The sequence below is a fragment of the Amblyomma americanum genome, chromosome 10 (assembly GCF_052857255.1).
Source record: "Amblyomma americanum isolate KBUSLIRL-KWMA chromosome 10, ASM5285725v1, whole genome shotgun sequence".
Lineage (NCBI taxonomy): Eukaryota > Metazoa > Arthropoda > Arachnida > Ixodida > Ixodidae > Amblyomma > Amblyomma americanum.
In genome coordinates this window covers 25015488-25034782 of record NC_135506.1, presented here as the reverse complement: position 1 = coordinate 25034782, position 19295 = coordinate 25015488, and the positions used below count along the sequence as shown (strand labels likewise).

The window sequence follows — 19295 nt, the reverse complement described above, 5'->3', positions numbered from 1 at the left end:
TCAGCGGGACAGTAGTGAGTGTTGCGCGGCTCTTGGGACACGACACGCCGAGGGACTCGAACTGTCTCCCGAAATGCCCCGTGCATACCGTTTATAGCGTTTGCTTCGATCCTGCTATGCACTTAAGCATCTTCTTTATGTGGACAGTTCGACGTCTCACTTCCATCAAACTGCGTACAGTTGAACCTTTAAATAGATATTGTTGTAGCAAGTCGGTCTTGTGCGCGCTTCTGTAGATGACGCATGACCAGTGTTTTTATTGTTTTCATTGCTGTTTACTCATGTGTAGCCGCGGTGTCACGTCGTATGTACTGCATGCTTGGTATTTAGAATATGGCTTTTGCGTTACAGCTGCATTCGCGACGTGCCAGGTGCAGCAGGAAGCCACTGGATGAAGGGGCATGCACAGCGATGCCAATGCCGGGCGCTGGGTTCCTATACTCCGATGGTCGTCCTGGGCTGAGAACGCGTTTATGTGGTCCAGCCATTCGAGCACAGCGGCCATCCACGACCGTGTTATGTAAAACGGGATGTCGCGCTTGAAAAAATAATTCCTCACTTTACAGTGGCGCCCCGTCAAGATCCCCGTAGGTGCATAGCCTTCGCGTCCTTTGCCATCTCCCGCGGCATCCTCAGTTCCTGCTCCTCAAATTCCGCGCGGCGTTTACCGACGGCGTGTCACTGCTCGTAACAAGTGACCTCACCCTCGTGTGCAGCGAAACATTTGATGCAGACTGAAGGTAGGGAAAGAAGTTTTCTATGTTTAGTTGGAACGCCACGTGTTGAACATTCATAGGAACTCCAAGGAACTGTTACAATGTGTTCCCACTAGAGGTTATTTCATCAGCCGCAGTGTTGCTTGTTTCATGGTGTGGCTTTTGTGGAAAGTGATATTGTGATATCCTCGGTGTATCAGTTTCTGCACTTATAGGAACTTGGGTCAGGTGGCAATTGTTCGGCTTGTGTGGTTAAACACCGACAGACGCAAGATTTCACGGTACCTCGGTGGTTTGGGATATGTCGGTGTTCCGAGCCCGGCGAGCTAACCTTTCTCTGTAGCTGCATACTAATTCAAAGCATCTATTGCCTGTTTCGCCATGTGTGTGGTACGGGAAAGTTCATCTTTTTTGTGTTTTATCGTTTGCTAGTTACTTGCAGCAGCGCTTTGTGGTGATGATGGAGCTAACGATCACAAAACTGCCTTTTTTGTGTGTGGTCACACTTTAACGGCTGCTTTTTTGGTTGCGCAGGTGGTGTTAATGTGGAAGAACATTGAAGAATTGTGCACTTATGAACAACGAGCAGTATTACGACGAGGCTTGCTTTTCTGTGTTTTTGTGAGCCAGCTCATATTTTGTTTTTGCCTTGCAGGTGTCCCTCATGAAGGTGAATGTTCTGAGGTGCAGAGAATTCTCGAGGACATTTTACCAAGCTGCTTGCAACAGCAGAGGGGTGGACTGTGAAGATTCCAGCTTCGTATGGTCGGCAAGGACTGAAACTGACATTCGTGCCGCGAAATCCTACATGGATGCGTGTCAGATATGCTATGCATACAGTGACATATCTGGGCTTGCTATCTAAGTGTTCTAAGGGCGCGGTTGTGTGTGCAGCACCTTTGGTAACGTTCTGTCATGAATGATGTTTCTATGCTGTTCTCATCGCTATGTATGTTTTCACCTTCTCTGTTTTTGCTTGTCTTCTTCACAAGTTTTACTCATGCATTTCCAACGAATTTTACCAGCCAGCTTTAAAAACTTGATTTGATTAACGCCTTGAAAAATTCCCTAGCTCTCTACTTGGTCTGTGGGACCCTGACATATTTTCTCATTAACTGCTGCTGACTTCATGCTTTATCGCATACTTTATCGCATACAAAAAGCCTTCGAAACAAATTCGCTTGAAGACGATGGTGATATCTTATGCCTAGGTGAATTCGAGCGATATTTCTATTTGCGTGTTATGAAGGTTTTTTCAGTGCGGCCGCCTAGTTTCTGTGCGACAAAAGCAAGGCGCAAAAGTGCGTACTCTTCGGGTATTCCTTTAACGTAGCATGCAGGAGAAGTCACAGGGGTCTCCAGTACTAGGCTTCCTACATTTGCATACCAAAGGCTCGAGTGGAGCACGCAGTACACGTACAAATGAACGGTGGCCCAGCGTTGTAAGGCAGCAGGCAACATGGTGTTTGACAGATGGCTGCCAGATGCCGCAGCAAAGTGTCCATGTGATTCATTCTTGCATGTTTATAATGCACTTACGTGTTAAACGCTGCGGAACTACTGTAACTGTCTTGACGGCTGCTCTTTGCTAATATGTCGCTCATCAAAAGGAGTACTGGGCACGTAATAGCGTCACCTCCCATCTTAAAGTGCCCGTGGCAAAATCCTTGTATCCGAGTGAAGATTTAAAAAGCTGCCAGTTCGCCAGTAACTTCCGTATTCGCGGTTCGTGAAACCCTCAGTTTGAAAATTGCAGCGGGTTGGGAGTCCGAGTCCGGGACCACCAGTCTCACGATGCGGGTCCAGATCCACCGCACTTGCGCATAGCTGGATCCTAGAGTTCTGCACATGCGCAGTGTAGCCTATCTGGCAGCACCATCCGGTGGCCAGAATCGCACCCTGCCCTAAATTCTGTGTTTTTGCGCGGTCGCAGTACGAGAGAACTACCACCCGGATCACGAGAGTCTCGCTGGTCCTGGTGACAGGCGCTTCGGCCAGTACCTGGGAGCGTCTGCAGTGTATGTAGAGGACGGCGAACCGTTGGAAGGCGCCGGTGATGGCGAGTGGTCCCAGTGCCAGCTGTGCGGCGATGTGTTCGCGCACCTGCTGGACCTGTTGGAGCACAGGGCCTCGGTTCACGGCGAACGGCCCTTCGGCTGCAACCTGTGCCCAGCCAAGTTCGCCAGCAAGATGCTCCTGAACAAGCATGTGCGCAGGCATGCGGGCGAGAGGGCCCACCCGTGCCACGTGTGCGGGCACCGGTTCACCAAGACGACGCACCTTGTGGAGCACATGCGGCTCCACACGGGAGAGAGGCCGTTCAGGTGGGCCAACGGTCTGCGTCGATATTTGTGCCGAGAGCTTTCTCTCGGCTATAAGTGGCCGCTGTTGGCTTAGGATATCCTAGCTGAAAAGTATAGAGTTCGCCTGTTGGCCGGAGCTCGCCTGCTCCTGAACATGTGTCTTCCGTGGTCGTATGATCTGCAGTGAGATACAATTCGAGAATGAAACAACTAATGCCTCCCTAAGGATGTCCTTCAACATATGCCGGCTGCTAATATTGTCATGACGTCACTGTCAACCACCTGACCAGTGATATTCTATTCGGAAAATTTTCCCCTTTGCAGGATATATGCGCCAACTTCGGAAAAAAGGATTTTTAGGGCATCGAAATTGTAACACTTCTTCCGGGTTGCCAAGTTTCCATGCTACGCAGTGAAAAAGGCCTAGAATATATATTTTTTGTAAAATTCAGGAAATTTCTCCCTTATAAACTGGCCAAGGCAGGTGGAAGGTGATCTACCACAGTTTTCTGACCATAAGTGACCGCATTAATTGGAGTCTGAGGACGAATTTATGTTGGCTTCCATCGACAGATTACCGAGCTGAAATAATAAGAAGACTGCCTTCCACAGAAACGTAGATTTCACAATCTAGAAAAAGGCAAAAAGTTTAATACAAGTGTCATAGCAAACTGCGGTGCTTCAAAACAGTTTTTGAGCTCGGATCCGTGACGCCATTCTACACCGCCAGTCATTTCAACATGGCGACCACAGAGTCTTTTGTGGTGCGAGCAGGTGCGGCAAAAATATTACGGAGCACGCTTGGGCGTTTGAAAATTTCTCCCACATTCAGGAGAGAAAATGTAGTGGATTTTGTAGTTCGAACAAGGGCGTGCCAGTGGCATGCGCTATGATATGGGCACAGCTATTCATAACTTTCGCAGTATATAGGAAAGGTGTGAGAGGAGTTTGATTGCTGAAGCGGGCCCCATGCTATAGCGGCCTGGACAGTACGTCACACGCTTAGATCGAATGGCGGGAAATTTTTGAAATCTAATTTCCTCAAGAATAGATCCGAACAACCACCAGCATAGCCAGAAAAAACTACAGGATCAATTTTTACTGGAAACAATGTTTGAATGGAGTTGCCCTTAGTATCTTTAACAACCACCCCATATTTGTTGCCTATGGACTGGGTTGCCATGCCTGTGCAATTGAACCTCAAATACTAGTACCACAACTAGAGTTGGTCGATACCATTGGCAGGAGGGTTTCAGATGGGTGGCAATTTGGGAGACGTGGTACTTATTCATACTGTTTAAGCGCCATGAAGACGACAATGACGCACAAAAAAAGATGGCTGTGAAAAGAGGCAGTGCAGGTTTGGTTCTTTATTCACTTCTCTAACTGCGCCGTCTTTGTGATGCCCGAACAGTACAAGGGAGGCCCTCGTTTGAGGGGCGTTTGCCTTTTTCTTGAGTTGTAGTCTGTTTTAAGTATCTACAGCACACTCGGCAAATCTATTCGATGGTCGCAGACTGTGTCCGCAAGTTCTTCACACTGCAGGCAATCAGCTGGCTCACCAACTCGCCCGCAATACTGTATATTGGGCACCTGCAATCCTCTGGTCGAGTCCACCCACAACGATGACGATATTCTCCTCTTCAAGAAGCATATCACGAACATTTGCACTTATGTTTGCGACTTCCTTTGGAGGCCCTCATCCCGAGCAAAGTCTCTTCGTCACCCACACCCGCGTATTCTAAGAAATCTATTTCAGAACCTTCCCCTCCACAGCCCGACTGTTCTAGATGCCCCCTTCCTTCCTTCCCTCCCCCCCCCCCCTCACACCCTCGCTAAACAAATTGTGTAGAGCAGTACTTCTTTCAATGTCGAGGGATTATTGAATTCCGCTACTCTTCTCTCCCCTCCCCCACCTGGCGGTCTTGGAATGGGGTTTGTTCGACTGTCTGACCAACCATTCACTCTGCGGTAGGCCTAAGACGTGCTCAGTGCAACGTCCTGCAACTAATTTTGCCGCAGTAGCAGTGTGCATACAGTTCTATTGTCTGCCGAATCAAGAGTGAACGTGGCATTTCGCTCTTCGGGCAATTCATTCGGTGTAAACAGCTGCTTGAGAGAGTGCAGTTGATGGTTAACCCCCCCCCCCACTTTTTTTACCTTTTTTGTTGCTGCGAGATTTACAGCGACGGCTGCATGAGCAACCTTCGGCGAATTCATAGAATCGCCGTATTCCCAACACACACACACTTCTACCCAACGCCGCACCACACCCTACCTTGCTGTGCCTGTCCTGCCTAACACCCGTCTCACCGTGCCTGACGTACCCATATGGCATCTTCGATGAACTTGCACCGGAGTTACCCCGAAACCAATGCAGTGCCTAGGGACCCATGCTATCCACGCCGGTGCGAACCCTTGCGCGCCAGTGCACACCGGTGTCGTTTATCAAAGATGCTAGTATCATTTTGAACGCCATACCCAGAGTTACTACTGGAATCAGAATTTCGCACTACTACAACTTTTGCTGATATTTGCATTCCCCTAAGGGTAAACCTCTGGTGAATTACTTAAAGAGATGTCGAGCGAAGCGGTCCATTTACCATGTCCTTCAACCGCTGCGCACAGGTGCGACGTGTGCCAGGCGACCTTCGTTCAGAAGACCCACCTGGTAGGCCACATGGGGACGCACGCGGCCGTGAAGCCGTTCAGCTGCCCCAGCTGCCCCAGGGCGTACGCTTCCAGAACCGCGCTCAACAGGCACCGCTTCGTCGCCCACTTCGTCCGCGGCAAAGAGAGGGCAGGGCAAGACGAAGAGGGTCGACCGCCAGTTCCCACCGTCGGCTATGGCCTCCAGAATCCCTGATCGGACGGAGGAAACTTCTGAGAGAAACACGTAGGCACTTTCTTGGTTCTGCAAAAGCGCGTAAAAGAAGACTGAACAACATTGACTAGAAGATGAGTGCATTGCCATATACCTTATGCGAATGTGTATGGTGTATGTGCTCGTGCATGACTGCACATGCACATGAGCCAGAGCATCAGAGAAGGCAAAATATGCCTGCGTGCTGCGCCATGTTAGCGCACGTTAAATTACCCAGACGATTTAAATTAATCCTGAGCACTCTACTATATACGGCTTTACTCATAGCCCATGCCTCGCTTCGAGGCGTTGAACCTCACAGTTTACAATTTGGAAAGCAGAGACAAGAGAAGAAAAAAATTCAAAAAACCACGTCACATCATTCAGATAAATTTCGATACCTGCGTATACCGGTAGCCGTGCACGTAAATCACAGCTATCGGGGGAAACGTGCCACGATTATGTGAATTATTTTACTTTATTTTAATGCCATAGCATTGACAGTTCATTGGGAAAAGCTTTTGTCGGTGTAAAGTGAATTCGCTGATTGGTTGGAGGGAATTGACGTCCCCAGACCGGAGCATTCCGACTGGCTGGAGGGATATGACGTCCCTTCCTGTAAAGGCAGTACCAGCTTCTAATGCTATCGCACTGTCAACGCATAACGTAATTAGGTATCTCTGCGAACATGTGCCCCTGCTTTTGCTGACTCGCTGATGTATATTCATTCGCACTGTGTAGCAGCAAAATCAGGTGCTACTGAAGCGGTTATGCGTAGCCTTTTCTAACTTGTTTGGTGTTTGTCATGTGCACTGATCCAGGATCAACGTGTTGCATCAAGCAGCTCAACGATTCGTTTCAAGCACCATCTCTTCGTGTCCGTGTGCCCCCGCCCCTGCCACGGCTAGTTGTGCTGCGCGTGGAAGATGGACGGTGATGACTTCCGGGACGTGGTGGATGCTCCGAATTGTCATACTAGTCAATTCTTTGAAGACTACCCTATAGTTTCTTGCGTGTGAAGAGATATGCATGTCGTATTTCTGTGCATGGGTCGACATCGTTATCAACGAACGTCACGAGGTCGATGTAGTGTTTTCCGCGATAACTTGTCACATGACTGCTTGTCTCCGTGTTCCTTGAAGATGTTTTCGGGTTTGCAATGAATTTTGTGATGTGTGCGAATCTTGTTTTGCTAAATTAAACCATAGCATTTTATAAACTGTGCAAATGAAAAATAATATTCTATGCAGTATGCATCACGTAGCGCGTGATAAGGTTTCTAAAAATGCAACGTGTGAAAGCTTGTACATGCATCGAGTATTAAATTTTTTTAAAAGTTAAAGGCTTCCAGCTTCAAAAGCTACACTGTTGTCTCTATATCTTGCCATGCATGAATTTTCATCTTCTGGGGTTCTTTAACGCGCGCTCACGTCGCACAGTACATGGATGTTTTTTTTGCATTCCACCTCCATCGAAGTGCAACCGCCACGGGTGGGACCCAATTGGGGACCTTTGCCTCCGCAACGCCCAGAGCGCCTGGCCATCGGCGCGACGCCTGAGGCTAAATCAGTGTGCGCTTAAAAGATGGCGCCGCTTCTAGTGCCACTTCTAGGACAGTGGAAGGAAAGTAGATTTGAAGCGGGTAGAAGCAACCAAACAAAGGCTATCTGATTAGTGGCTAAAATCAAGACAAGAGTAAAATTTCACAAGTCATAGCTAGGTGGCTTTAACCACCGCCCGATTTGAAGGGTTCAGCCTCCGTCCATCCGTCCATACATACATACATACATACATACATACATACATACATACATACATACATACATACATACATACATACATACATACATACATACATACATACATACATACATACATACATACATACATACATACATACATACATACATACATACATACATACATACATACATACATACATACATACATACATACATACATACATACATACATACATACATACATACATACATACATACATACATACATACATACATACATACATACATACATACATACATACATACATACATACATACATACATACATACATACATACATACATACATACATACATACATACATACATACATACATACATACATACATACATACATACATACATACATACATACATACATACATACATACATACATACATACATACATACATACATACATACATACATACATACATACATACATACATACATCATTATTTTATTTAAAGAAGTTCTCCATCGAAGTGCAACCGCCACAGGTGGTACCGAATTTGGGACCTTTGCCTCAGCAACGCCCAGAGCGCCTGGCCATGGACGCAACGCCTGAGGCTAAATCGGTGTGCGCTTAACAGATGGCGCCAATTCTTGTGCCTCTTCTAGGACAGTGAAGGGAAAGCAGATTTTAAGCGGGTGCAAGTAACCAATTGAAGGTTATCTGATTGGAGGCTGAAATTAAGGCAAGAGTAAAATTTCACAAGTCATGGCCATCCATCCTTCCATCACATCCGACCCCACCCTACCCTACCCCACTTCATCCCATCCCATCCCATCCTTATCCCCATCCATCACGCAATAAACACGGTGAAAAACTACCTTTGAAGATGAGTTCTTAAACCCGATATGTGCAGGCGAGACGATGAAAGTGCTCCTGCAAAGGCCTTCCCACCACGCACATCTGGATCGCAGGTTTATGTAGGTTATTTTCAAATTTCAGCTAATTTAAATTCTTTACAATTTCATTTTATTTAATAACGTTCTCTATCCAAGTGCGAACGCCATGGGTGGGATCGAATTTGGGACCTTTGCCACAGCAAAGCCCAGAGCGCCTGGCCATCGGCGCAACGCCTGAGGCTGAATCGGTGTTCGCTTAACGAGATATTACAATAGAAACATACGCGTAATAAGGTTTTTTTTTCTTACTCGGGCTTACATTGAGGCCGAAGCCGGAGAAAGGCGCAATATTCAAATAGGACTCTGAAGCAGAACATTAATCCGCCGCAAAGAAAATCAAGGACAAGGGATTAGGGAATGCCGACGATTGCAGGCCTCTGCGCTAAGCAGGAAACTGTATGCCACCTCTTATCTGAAACTGAGAACGCAGGAAAGGACAAATTGATAGACGCGCCGTGGTGGCTCAGTGGTTAAAGTGTTCGTCTACTGAGCCAGAACCCGACCGCGTTGGCAGCGTTTCGATGGAGGCAAAACGTAAAAAGACGCCCGTGCGCTGTGCAATGTCAGTGCACTTTAAAGATGATCCTCATGGGGTAGAAATTATTGCGGAGCCCTCCACTACGGCACCTCGTTCTCCTTACTTCTTTCACTCCTTTCTTTATTCCTTCCCTTACGGCGCGGTTCAGGTGTCCCCCATAGGTGAGACATATACTGCGCAATTTCCTTTCCCCAAAAACCACATTTCCAATTTCCAACTTGATAGACCCTCCGCGGTGACTCAGTGGTTAAGGCGCTCGTCTACTGAGCCGGAGTACCTGGGGTCGAACTCTACCGCGGCGGAAGCGTTTCGATGGAGGCAAAACGCAAAAGACGCCCGTGTGCTGTGCGATGCCAGTGCGCTTCAAAGATGATCCCCAGGTGGTCGAAATTATTCCCGAGCCCTCCACGACGGCTCCTCTGTCTTCCCTTATTTTTATTGCGAAGCAATACTACTTTAGGTCGCACTTCAGCCCGTTCCGTGGCGAGGCGGTGGTAGGCACCATTGACCTTTAGCGTGACCTCGCTGCGTGACGTCACACCACGTGACCTAGAGTGACGTCACACCAGCTGTGTAAAAACGGGGCCCCATCTCAAGCCGTCGCGAGGCGAGGCGGTAGCCACCAACGGCGGCCTAACTCCCGCTCCTCTCACCAGGGGCGCTACGGTCAGAGTGACGTCACACCAGCTGTATAAAACAGCCCCGCTCCTCTCGCCAAGGCAGTCATACAGCCAGATGTTACGATGGTGCCTACGAACAAGGCAGCTCGGCAGAATGCAAAGAGGAAGCATCAGCGAGCTACGGAGACGGAAGAAGAACGACTTTCTAAGTGGCGTGCCCAGTATGCAGCTCGGCGACAACGTGCAACCTCCTCTGTGGAAACAGCAGAAGCAAAGGAAGAAATTATGAGTTTGCCCGACGGTGAGTCTCCTTCTACTAGTTCAGAACGCTCAAACTCATAATTTCTTCCTTTGCTTCTGCTGTTTCCACAGAGGAGGTTGCACGTTGTCGCCGAGCTATTGCTTCGCAATCACCAGGCTTAACCAAGCTAAGCCACGGCCGTTTTTTTTTCAATCCCTCCTTTATCCATTCCTTTAAACCGCGGTCCGGGTGTCCACAGTGATATGCAAGAGAGTTAGTGCGTCATTTCTTTTCCTCAAAAAGCAATTTCTACATGTATTTCCTCGCGGAGATATATATGTTTGACACACATAATAGGGAATCAAAAATAAATTTATGAAGGAAAGTGGTGTGAAGAAGACGACATGGATTAACCGAGGACTAAAGATGATGGATTCGGTTAGGTGGAGAGTGATGAGTGGTGGAGAAGCATTCGGTGAGGTGGACAGAGATAATTGGTGGAGACGAGAAGAGAAGGATGACGACAAGACTTACGTGGACTAACGCCAAGGCTATAAAAAGGCGAGGGAGAGCGAGGCACGGGGGTGGGGGGACAGAGAAGCGCAGGATCCGGCGGGACAGGGACGCTTCGGCTGGAAGAGAGCGACGCCGGCTACTGCTCCGGTGAGCTCCCGTTCTACGGTTTCGCATCGTGGACTTCCTGCCGTTCCTGAGCCCGTTCCGGGGAGTTACCCGAGGACGATACCACCTGCTACGGCCAGGGGTGTCTCCAGCGCTGTTGCCACCCGCCAGGGTGGTGCCCCCAACGCCTCCGACGCCTGCTTCACCTCCACGGGCGCGTGGACCGGGAGTTTGCACGACGCAGCTAGCGACGCTGCGAGCGACGCCCGCCGCAGCACGTCGAACGCCATCTCGACGCCGGCTACTGGAGCGATACAACGCCGCAGCCGCACCGAACCAACCGTGAGCACGAACGCCGGCAGCTAAAAGTAGAACGCGAGTAGTAGACGCTGGTAGCAGTGTTGCCGGGTCGTGTGTATTTATAGTCTTTGTGTTTCGTGTTTGTTAGTTTTGTGTGCTAGTATGTGTGTCACGTAGGGTGTATTAAATGTGCATCTGTGCTGGTTCACCTGTCGCCTAGTCCATTCTTTCGGTCTGACTGTTCTTCGGGGGGATCCATGACAATGGGCAAGCGTCTATATTACAGATACCGCTCCGTCCTTTCATTTTTGTCCTACTATTATCATCCGCCTGCTCTGATCTTTCGTTTGTACAGTAACGCTCGTTCCGATTAAAGTGTCATGCGGCTTAAATTTTAAGGCCAGTGAACGTAGTTTACGATACGAAAGAAACGCCGCACTTGTTGGTTGCCCTTCCGAAAAAGAGAATGACGCTTGGCGAAGATGACATCACGCTACGTGCAAGCCACGTACATCGCCCACGTGTGTACTACACGAGTAAACACTTCGAAACGTGTGCTTGTTCGAGCGCGAGCGCTACTTCCAGGTAGCAGCTGCCGTTTTTTTCATCATTCGAATCCTTTCTACTCCAGGGGTCTTCTCGTAACCGGTCCAAGGACGTTGCTCGCCCGAAGGTAAAACCTCGTCATCGAAGCATCGCCGTCATGGCCTCGGATCGACAACGATGGAGGAGGACCCTGTTCAGCGAGGCTTCCATGCCAAGTGTACTCGTCCAACGGTCAGACACGAGTACTGTTCGCGTGGCCAGGCCTTCAGCGGGACAGTAGTGAGTGTTGCGCGGCTCTTGGGACACGACACGCCGATGGACTCTAACTGTCTCCCGAAATGCCCCGTGCATACCGTTTATAGCGTTTGCTTCGATCCTGTTATGCACTTAAGCATCTCCTTTATGTCGACAGTTCGACGTCTCGCTTGCATCGAACTGCGTACAGTTGAACCTTTAAATAGATATTGTTGTAGCAAGTCGGTCTTGTGCGCGCTTCTGTAGATGACGCATGACCAGTGTTTTTATTGTTTTCATTGCTGTTTACTCATGTGTAGCCGCGGTGTCACGTCGTATGTACTGCATGCTTGGTATTTAGAGAATGGCTTTTGCGTTACAGCTGCATTCGCGCGTGTTCGGTGTAGCAGGAACCCACTGGATGCAGGGGCACGCACAGCGATGCCAATGCCGGGCGCTGGGTTCCTATACTCCGATGGTCGTCCTGGGCTGAGAACGCGTTCATGTGGTCCAGCCATTCGAGCACAGCGGCCATCCACGACTGTGTTATGTAAAAGGGGATGTGGCGCTTGCAAAAATAATTCCTCACTTTTCAGCGGCGCCCCGTCAAGACCCCCGTAGGTGCATAGTCTTCGCGTCCTTTGCCATCTCCCGCGGCATCCTCAGTTCCTTCTCCACAAATTCCGCGCGGCATGTACCGACGGCGTGTCGCTACTCTTAACATGTGACCTCAACCTCGTGTGCAGCGAAACGTTTGAAGCAGACAAAAGGTACGGAAGGAAGTTTTATATGTTTAGGTGGAACGCCACGTGTGTGACATTCAAATGAACTCAAAGGAACTGTTACAATTTGCACCCACTGGAGGCTATTCCATCAGCCGCAGTGTTGCCACGTGTTGACGCTATCTTCAAAGGAACTCTTGCAAAGTGTACCCACTAGAATCTATTTCATCAGCCGAAGTGTTGCTTGTTTTTGATCGGGTGGCTTTTGTGCAAAGTGATATTGTGATATCCTCGGTTTATCAGTTTCTGTATTTATAGAAACTTGTGTCAGGTGGCAAATGTTGTAGAGGGGGCCGGTTCGGCTCGTCTGGTTAAACACCGATAGACGCAAGATTTCACGATACCTCCGTTGTTTTGGATGTGTCGGTGTTTCGAGCCCGGCCGCTTACCTTTCTTGGTATCTGCATACTAATTCGAAGCATGTATTGCCTTTTTCCCCCATGTGTGTGGTACAGGAAAGTTCATCTTTTTTGTGTGTTTTATGGTTTGGTAGTTGCTTGCAGCAGCATTTTGCGGTGATGGCGCTAACGATAACGAAACTGTGCTTTTTGTGTATGGTCACTCTTTAACGGCTGCTTCTTTGGTGGCGCAGGTGGCGTGAATGTGCAACAACCTTCAAGAATTGTGCACTTATGAACTACGAGCAATATTACATTGAGGCTTGCTTTTCTGTGTACTGTAAGTGAGCTGATACTTTGTTTCTGCCTTGCAGGTGTCCCTCATGAAGTTGAATTTTCTGAGGTGCAGAAAATTCTCGAAGACATTTTACCAAGCTGCATGCAACTCCAGTGGGGAGGACTGTGAAGATTCCAGCTTTGTACGGTCGCCGAGGACGGAAACTGCTTTTTGCGCCGCGAAATCGTACATGGCTGCGTGTCAGATATGCCATGCATACAGTGACATATTTGGGTTGCTATCTAAGTGTTTTCAGGCCGTGGTTGTGTGTGTTGCACCTTTGGTAACGTTTTGTCATGAATGATGTTTCGCTGCGGATCTGTGCATGCAGTTCCAACGCATTTTACCAGCCAGCTTCAAATAGTTTATTAGATTAACGCGTTGAAAATTTCCGTTGCTGTCTACTTGGTCTGTGGGACCCTGATATATTTTCTCATTAACTGCTGCTGATTTCATGCTTTATCGCATACTGGTTCTCGCTAACAAAAAGTCTTGGAAAAAATTCGCTTGAAGACGACGGTGATATCATATGCCTAGGTGAATTTGAGCGATATTTCTATTTGCGTGTTATGAAGGTTCTTTCATTGCTGCCGCCAAGTTTCTGTGCGACAAAAGCAAGGCGCAAAAGTGCGTACTCATCAGGTATTCCTTTAAGGCAGCCTGTAGAAGAAGACAGAACGGTCTCGTGTACTAGGCTGTCTAATTTGCATACCAAAGGCTCGAGTGGAGCACGTAGTGCACGTACAAATGAACGGAGGCCCAGCGTTTTAAGGCAGCAGGCAACATGGTGTTTGGCAGATGGCTGCCAGATGCCGCAGCAAAGTGACCATGTGATTCATTCTTGCATGTTTATAATGTACTTACGTGTTAAACGCTGCGGAACCACTGTAACTGTCTTGACGGCTGCTCTTTGCTAATACTTCGCTCATCAGAAGGGGTACTGGGCACGTAATCGCGTCACCTCCCATCTTAAAGTGCACGTGGCAAAATCCTTGTATCCGAGTGAAGATTTAAAAAGCTGCCAGCTCGGCAGTAACTTGCGGATTCGCGGTTCGTGAAACCCTCAGTAGGAAAAATTGCAGCGGGTTGGGAGTCCGAGTTCGGGACCGCCAGTATCATGATGGGGGTCCAGATCCACCGCGCTTGCGCATAGCTGAAAACTAGAGTTCTGTACATGCGCAGTGCCAGCACCATCCGGTGGCCGGAATCACATCCTGCCCTAAATCTTGTGTTTCCGCGCGGTCGCAGTACGAGAGAACAACCACCCGGATCACGAGAGCCTCGCTGGTCCTGGTGACAGCCGGTTCGGCCAGTACCTGGGAGCATCTGCAGGGACAGTAGAGGACGGCGACCCTGCGGACGGCGCCGGTGATGGCGAGTGGCCCCAGTGCCAGCTGTGCGGCGTTGTGTTCGCGCACCTGCAGGACCTGTTGGAGCACAGGGCCTCGGTTCACGGCGAGCGGCCCTTCGGCTGCAACCTGTGCCCAGCCCAGTTCGCCAGCAAGATGCTCCTGAACAAGCATGTGTGCAGGCATTCGGGCGAGAGGCCCCACCCGTGCCACGTGTGCGAGCGCAGGTTCAGCCAGAGGACGCACCTGGTGGAGCACATGCGCCTCCACACGGGAGAGAGGCCGTTCAGGTGGGCCAACGGTCGGCGTCGATGTTTGCGCAGAGGGCTTTCTCTTGTTTAGAAGGGGCCGCTGTTGTCTTGGGTTATGCTGACCGAGAAGTATGGAGTTCGCCTGTTGGCCAGAGCCCGCCTGCTACTGAACATCTGTCCTCTGTCGTCATATGATCTGCAGTGGAATACAAGTCGAGAAAGAAGCGGCTAATGCCTTTCTAAGGATATCCTCCAACCTATGCCGGCTACTAATATTGTCATGCCGTTGCTGTCAACCACCTGGCCAGTGATACTCCATTCGGGAAATTTTCCCCTTTCCAGGAAATATGCGCCAAGTTCGGAAAAAAAGGAATTTTAGGGCATCGAAATTGTAGCACTTCTTCCGAGTTGCCAAGTTTTCCTGCTACACAGTGAAAAAGGCCTAGAATATATATTTTTTGGTATAATTGAGGATATTTTCGGCGACGTCATTGAACACCACTGCATCATTTCATGACCGCTGTTTCATGACCATAAGTAACCGCATAATTTGGACTCTGAGAACGAATTGATGATAGCTTCCATGACAGATTACCGCGCTGAAATAATAAGGAAATTGCCTTCCATAGAAACGTAGATTTCATACTCTAGAAAAAGGCAAAAAGAGAAATACAAGGGTCGTAGCAAACTGCGGTGCTTCAAAACAGTTTTTGAGCTCGGATTCGTGACGCCATTCTACACTGCCAGTCACTTCAAAACGGCGACTAGAGAATCTTTTGTGGCAGGAGCAGGTGCGGCCAAAATGTTACGGAGCACGCTTCGGCGTTTGAAAATTTCTCCCACACTCAGGAGAGAAAATGTAGTGAATGTTGTAGTTCGAACAAGGGCGTGCCAGTGGCATGCGCTAAGATATGCACACAGCTATTCATAACTTTCACAGTATATAGGCAAGGTGTGAGAAGTTTGATTGCTGAAGCGTGCTCCATGATATGACGGCCTGGACTGTTCGTCACAAGTTTAGATGGAATGGCGAGAAATTTTTGAAATCTAATTTCTTCAACAACAGATCCAGTCAAGCACTATAGCATAGCCAGAAAGAATCACAGGATCCATTTTTACTGGAAAGAATGTTTGAATGCAGTTGCCCTTAGTATCTTTAACAACCATCCGTGATTGTTGCCTATGGACTGCGTTGCCATGCATGCGCAATTGAACCTCAAATGCTAGTACTACTATTACAGTTGGTCGATTCTATTGGCAGAAGGGTTTCAGGTGGGTGGCAAGCTGGGAGACGTGGTACGCATTCATACTGTTTTTGGTAGTGAAACTTTGGTTCTTTTTTGACTTCTCGACCTGCGTCGTCTTTCTGGTGCCCGAACAATATAAAGGGAGGCCCTTAATTGAGGGGCGTTTGCCTCTTTTTTTCTTGAGTTGTAGTCTATAAGTATCTACAGCACAGTCGGCAAATATGCTCGGTGGTCGCAGACTGTGCCCCCAAGTTCCTCACACTGCAGGCAATCAGCTGGCTCACCAACTCGCCCGCAATACTATATATCTGGCACCTGCAATGCCCTGGTCAAGCCCACCCCCAACGATATCCATACCCTCCTTTTCAAGAAGCATATTACGAACATTTGCACTCATGTTTGCGACTTCCTCCGGACGCCCTCTTCCCGAGCCAAGCCTCTTCGTCACCCAAACCCGCCTGTTTTGATAAATCTTTTTCAGCACCTTCCCCTCTCCCGCCTGCCTCTTCCTGGACGTCCCCCCCCCCTAAAGCAATTATGTAGAGCAGTACTTCTTTCAATGCTAAGTGACCATTCAATTCCCCTTCTTTTCTCTCCCCTCCCCCACCTGGCGGTCTTGGAAAGGAGTTGGCTCGACTGTCTGACCAACCATTCCAGCTGCGGTAGGCCTAAGACGTGCTCAGTGCAACGTCCTGCAACTAATTTTGCCGCAGTAGCAGTGTGCATACAGTTCTATTGTCTGCCGAATCAAGAGTGAACGTGGCATTTCGCTCTTCGGGCAATTCATTCGGTGTAAACAGCTGCTTGAGAGAGTGCAGTTGATGGTTAACCCCCCCCCCCACTTTTTTTACCTTTTTTGTTGCTGCGAGATTTACAGCGACGGCTGCATGAGCAACCTTCGGCGAATTCATAGAATCGCCGTATTCCCAACACACACACACTTCTACCCAACGCCGCACCACACCCTACCTTGCTGTGCCTGTCCTGCCTAACACCCGTCTCACCGTGCCTGACGTACCCATATGGCATCTTCGATGAACTTGCACCGGAGTTACCCCGAAACCAATGCAGTGCCTAGGGACCCGTGCTATGCACGCCGGTGCGAACCATTCCGCGCCAGTGCATACCGGTGTCGTTTATCAAAGATGCTAGTATCATTTTGAACGCCATACCCAGAGTTACTACTGGAATCAGCATTTCGCACTACTACAGCTTTTGTTGATATTTGCATTCCCCTAAGGGTAAACCTCTGGTGAATTACTTAAAGAGATGTCGAGCGAAGCGGTCAATTTCCCATGTCCTTCAACTGCTGCGCACAGGTGCGACGAGTGCCAGGCGACCTTCGTCCGGAAGACCCACCTGGAGGGTCACATGGGGACGCACGCGGCCGTGAAGCCGTTCAGCTGCCCCAGCTGCCCCAGGGCGTACGCTTCCAGAACCGCGCTCAACAGGCACCGCGTCGTCGCCCACTTCGTCCGCGGCGAAGAGGAAGCAGGGCAAGACTAAGAGGGTCGACCGCCAGGTCCCGCCGTCGGCGATGGCCTCCGGAATCCCTGATCGGACGGAGGAAACTTCCGAGAGAAACACGTAGGCAATTTCTTGGTTCTGCAAAAGCGCGCAATGAAGACTCGACAACATTGACTAGAAACTGAGTGCATTGCCATAAACCTTATGCGAATGTGTATGGTTTATGTGCACGTGCATGACTGCACATGCACATGAGCCAGAGTGTGAGAGAAGTCAAAAGGTGTCTGTGTGCTGCGCCATGTTAGCGCACGTTAAATTACCCAGACGATCTAAATTAATTCTGGGCCCTCTACTATATACGGCTTTACTCATAGTCCATGCCTCGCTTCGAGACATTGAACCTCACAATTTACAATTTGGAAAGCAGAGGCAAGAGATGAAAAAAATTCATAGAACCACGTCACATCATTCAGATAAATCTGGATACCTGCGTATACCGGTAGCTGTCGACGTAACTCACAGCTATCGGGGGAAACGCGCCACAATTATGTGAATTGTTTTACTTTATTTGAATATGATAGCATAGACAATTGGTTGGGGAAAAACATTTTGTCGGTGGAAGGTGAATTGGTGTGGAGGGAATTGATGTCACCAGACCGGAGCATTCCGAGTGGCTGCAGGGATATGACGTCCCTTCCTGTAAAGACATTACCAGCTTCGAATGCTATCGCACGTCAGCGCATAACGTAATTGGGTATCCCTGCGTATTTTGGCCCCTGCTTTTGCTGACTCACTGATGCATATTCATTCGCACCGTGTAGCAGCAAAATCAGGTGCTAGTGAAGCGGTAGTGTAGCCTTCTCTAATCTGTTTGGTGTCTGTCACGTGCACTGGTCCAGGATCAACGTGTTGCATCCAGCAGCTCAACGATTCGTCTCAAGCACCACCTCTTCGTGTCCGTGTGCCCCCGCCCCTGCCACGGCTAGTTGTGCTGTGCGTGGAAGATGGACGGTGATGACTTCCGGGACATGGTGGATGCTGCGAGTTGTCGTACTACTCTGTGCTTTGAAGACTATCCTATAGTTTCTTGTGTGTGAAGATACATGCGTGCCATATTTTTGTGTAATGGTCGAAATCGTTCGCGAGGATCCTGACGAGGTCGTTGTAGCGTTTTCCCCAGTAACTTGTCACATGACTGCTCATCTCTGTGTCCCTGGAAGATGTTTTCGCGTTTGCAGTGAATTTTGGTATGTGTGTTATTCGGTGTGTTTTTCTGAATTGAACCATAGCACTAGATAAACTGTGCAAATTGAAAATAATATTCTATGCAGTGTCCTCACGTAACGCGTGCTAAGGTTTCTAAAAATGCAACGTATAAAGCTTGTACATGCGTCGAGTTGGAAAGTAAAGTTTTTTTTATAGCTACACCGTTGGCTCTATGGCTCGCCATGTATGGATTTTCCTCTTCTGGGGTTCTTTAACGCGCGCTCACATCGCACAGTACATCGATGTTTTTTGCATTTCACGTCCAACGAAGTGCAACCGACAAGGGTGGGTCCGAACTTAGGACCTTTGCCTCAGCAACGCCCAGAACGCCTGGCCATCTTCGCAACGCCTGAGGTTAAATTTATGTACGCTTAACAGATGGCGCCACTTCTGGTGCGCAGGAAATTGCCAAAGAAACTATATATGATAATTGTAGGGGAAGCTCTTGGTTGTTTGAGGCATGGACGGGAGTTTTGCGGACTAAGACATGTAGAGTCGACTGACCACGACACGTTGTGCGGTGCATATGGAAAAGAAGAGGAAACGGCTGAACACTTGATACTTTTCTGTTAAGGGCTTCACC

The 19295-nt window shown here is 48.9% G+C and overlaps 1 protein-coding gene across 1 annotated transcript; it reads left to right on the top strand.

The window, feature by feature from the left end:
* The first annotated feature begins 459 nt into the window (after positions 1–459).
* On the top strand, positions 460–18693 carry LOC144108086 (uncharacterized). Its single transcript, XM_077641367.1, has 6 exons — positions 460–3040; positions 5648–5882; positions 13170–13274; positions 14359–14771; positions 17299–17566; positions 18346–18693. The coding sequence occupies exons 1-5, from the start codon at positions 2907–2909 to the stop codon at positions 17483–17485; spliced, it is 1074 nt and encodes a 357-aa protein (XP_077497493.1). The 5' UTR covers positions 460–2906; the 3' UTR covers positions 17486–17566; positions 18346–18693.
* Positions 18694–19295: the final 602 nt, after the last annotated feature.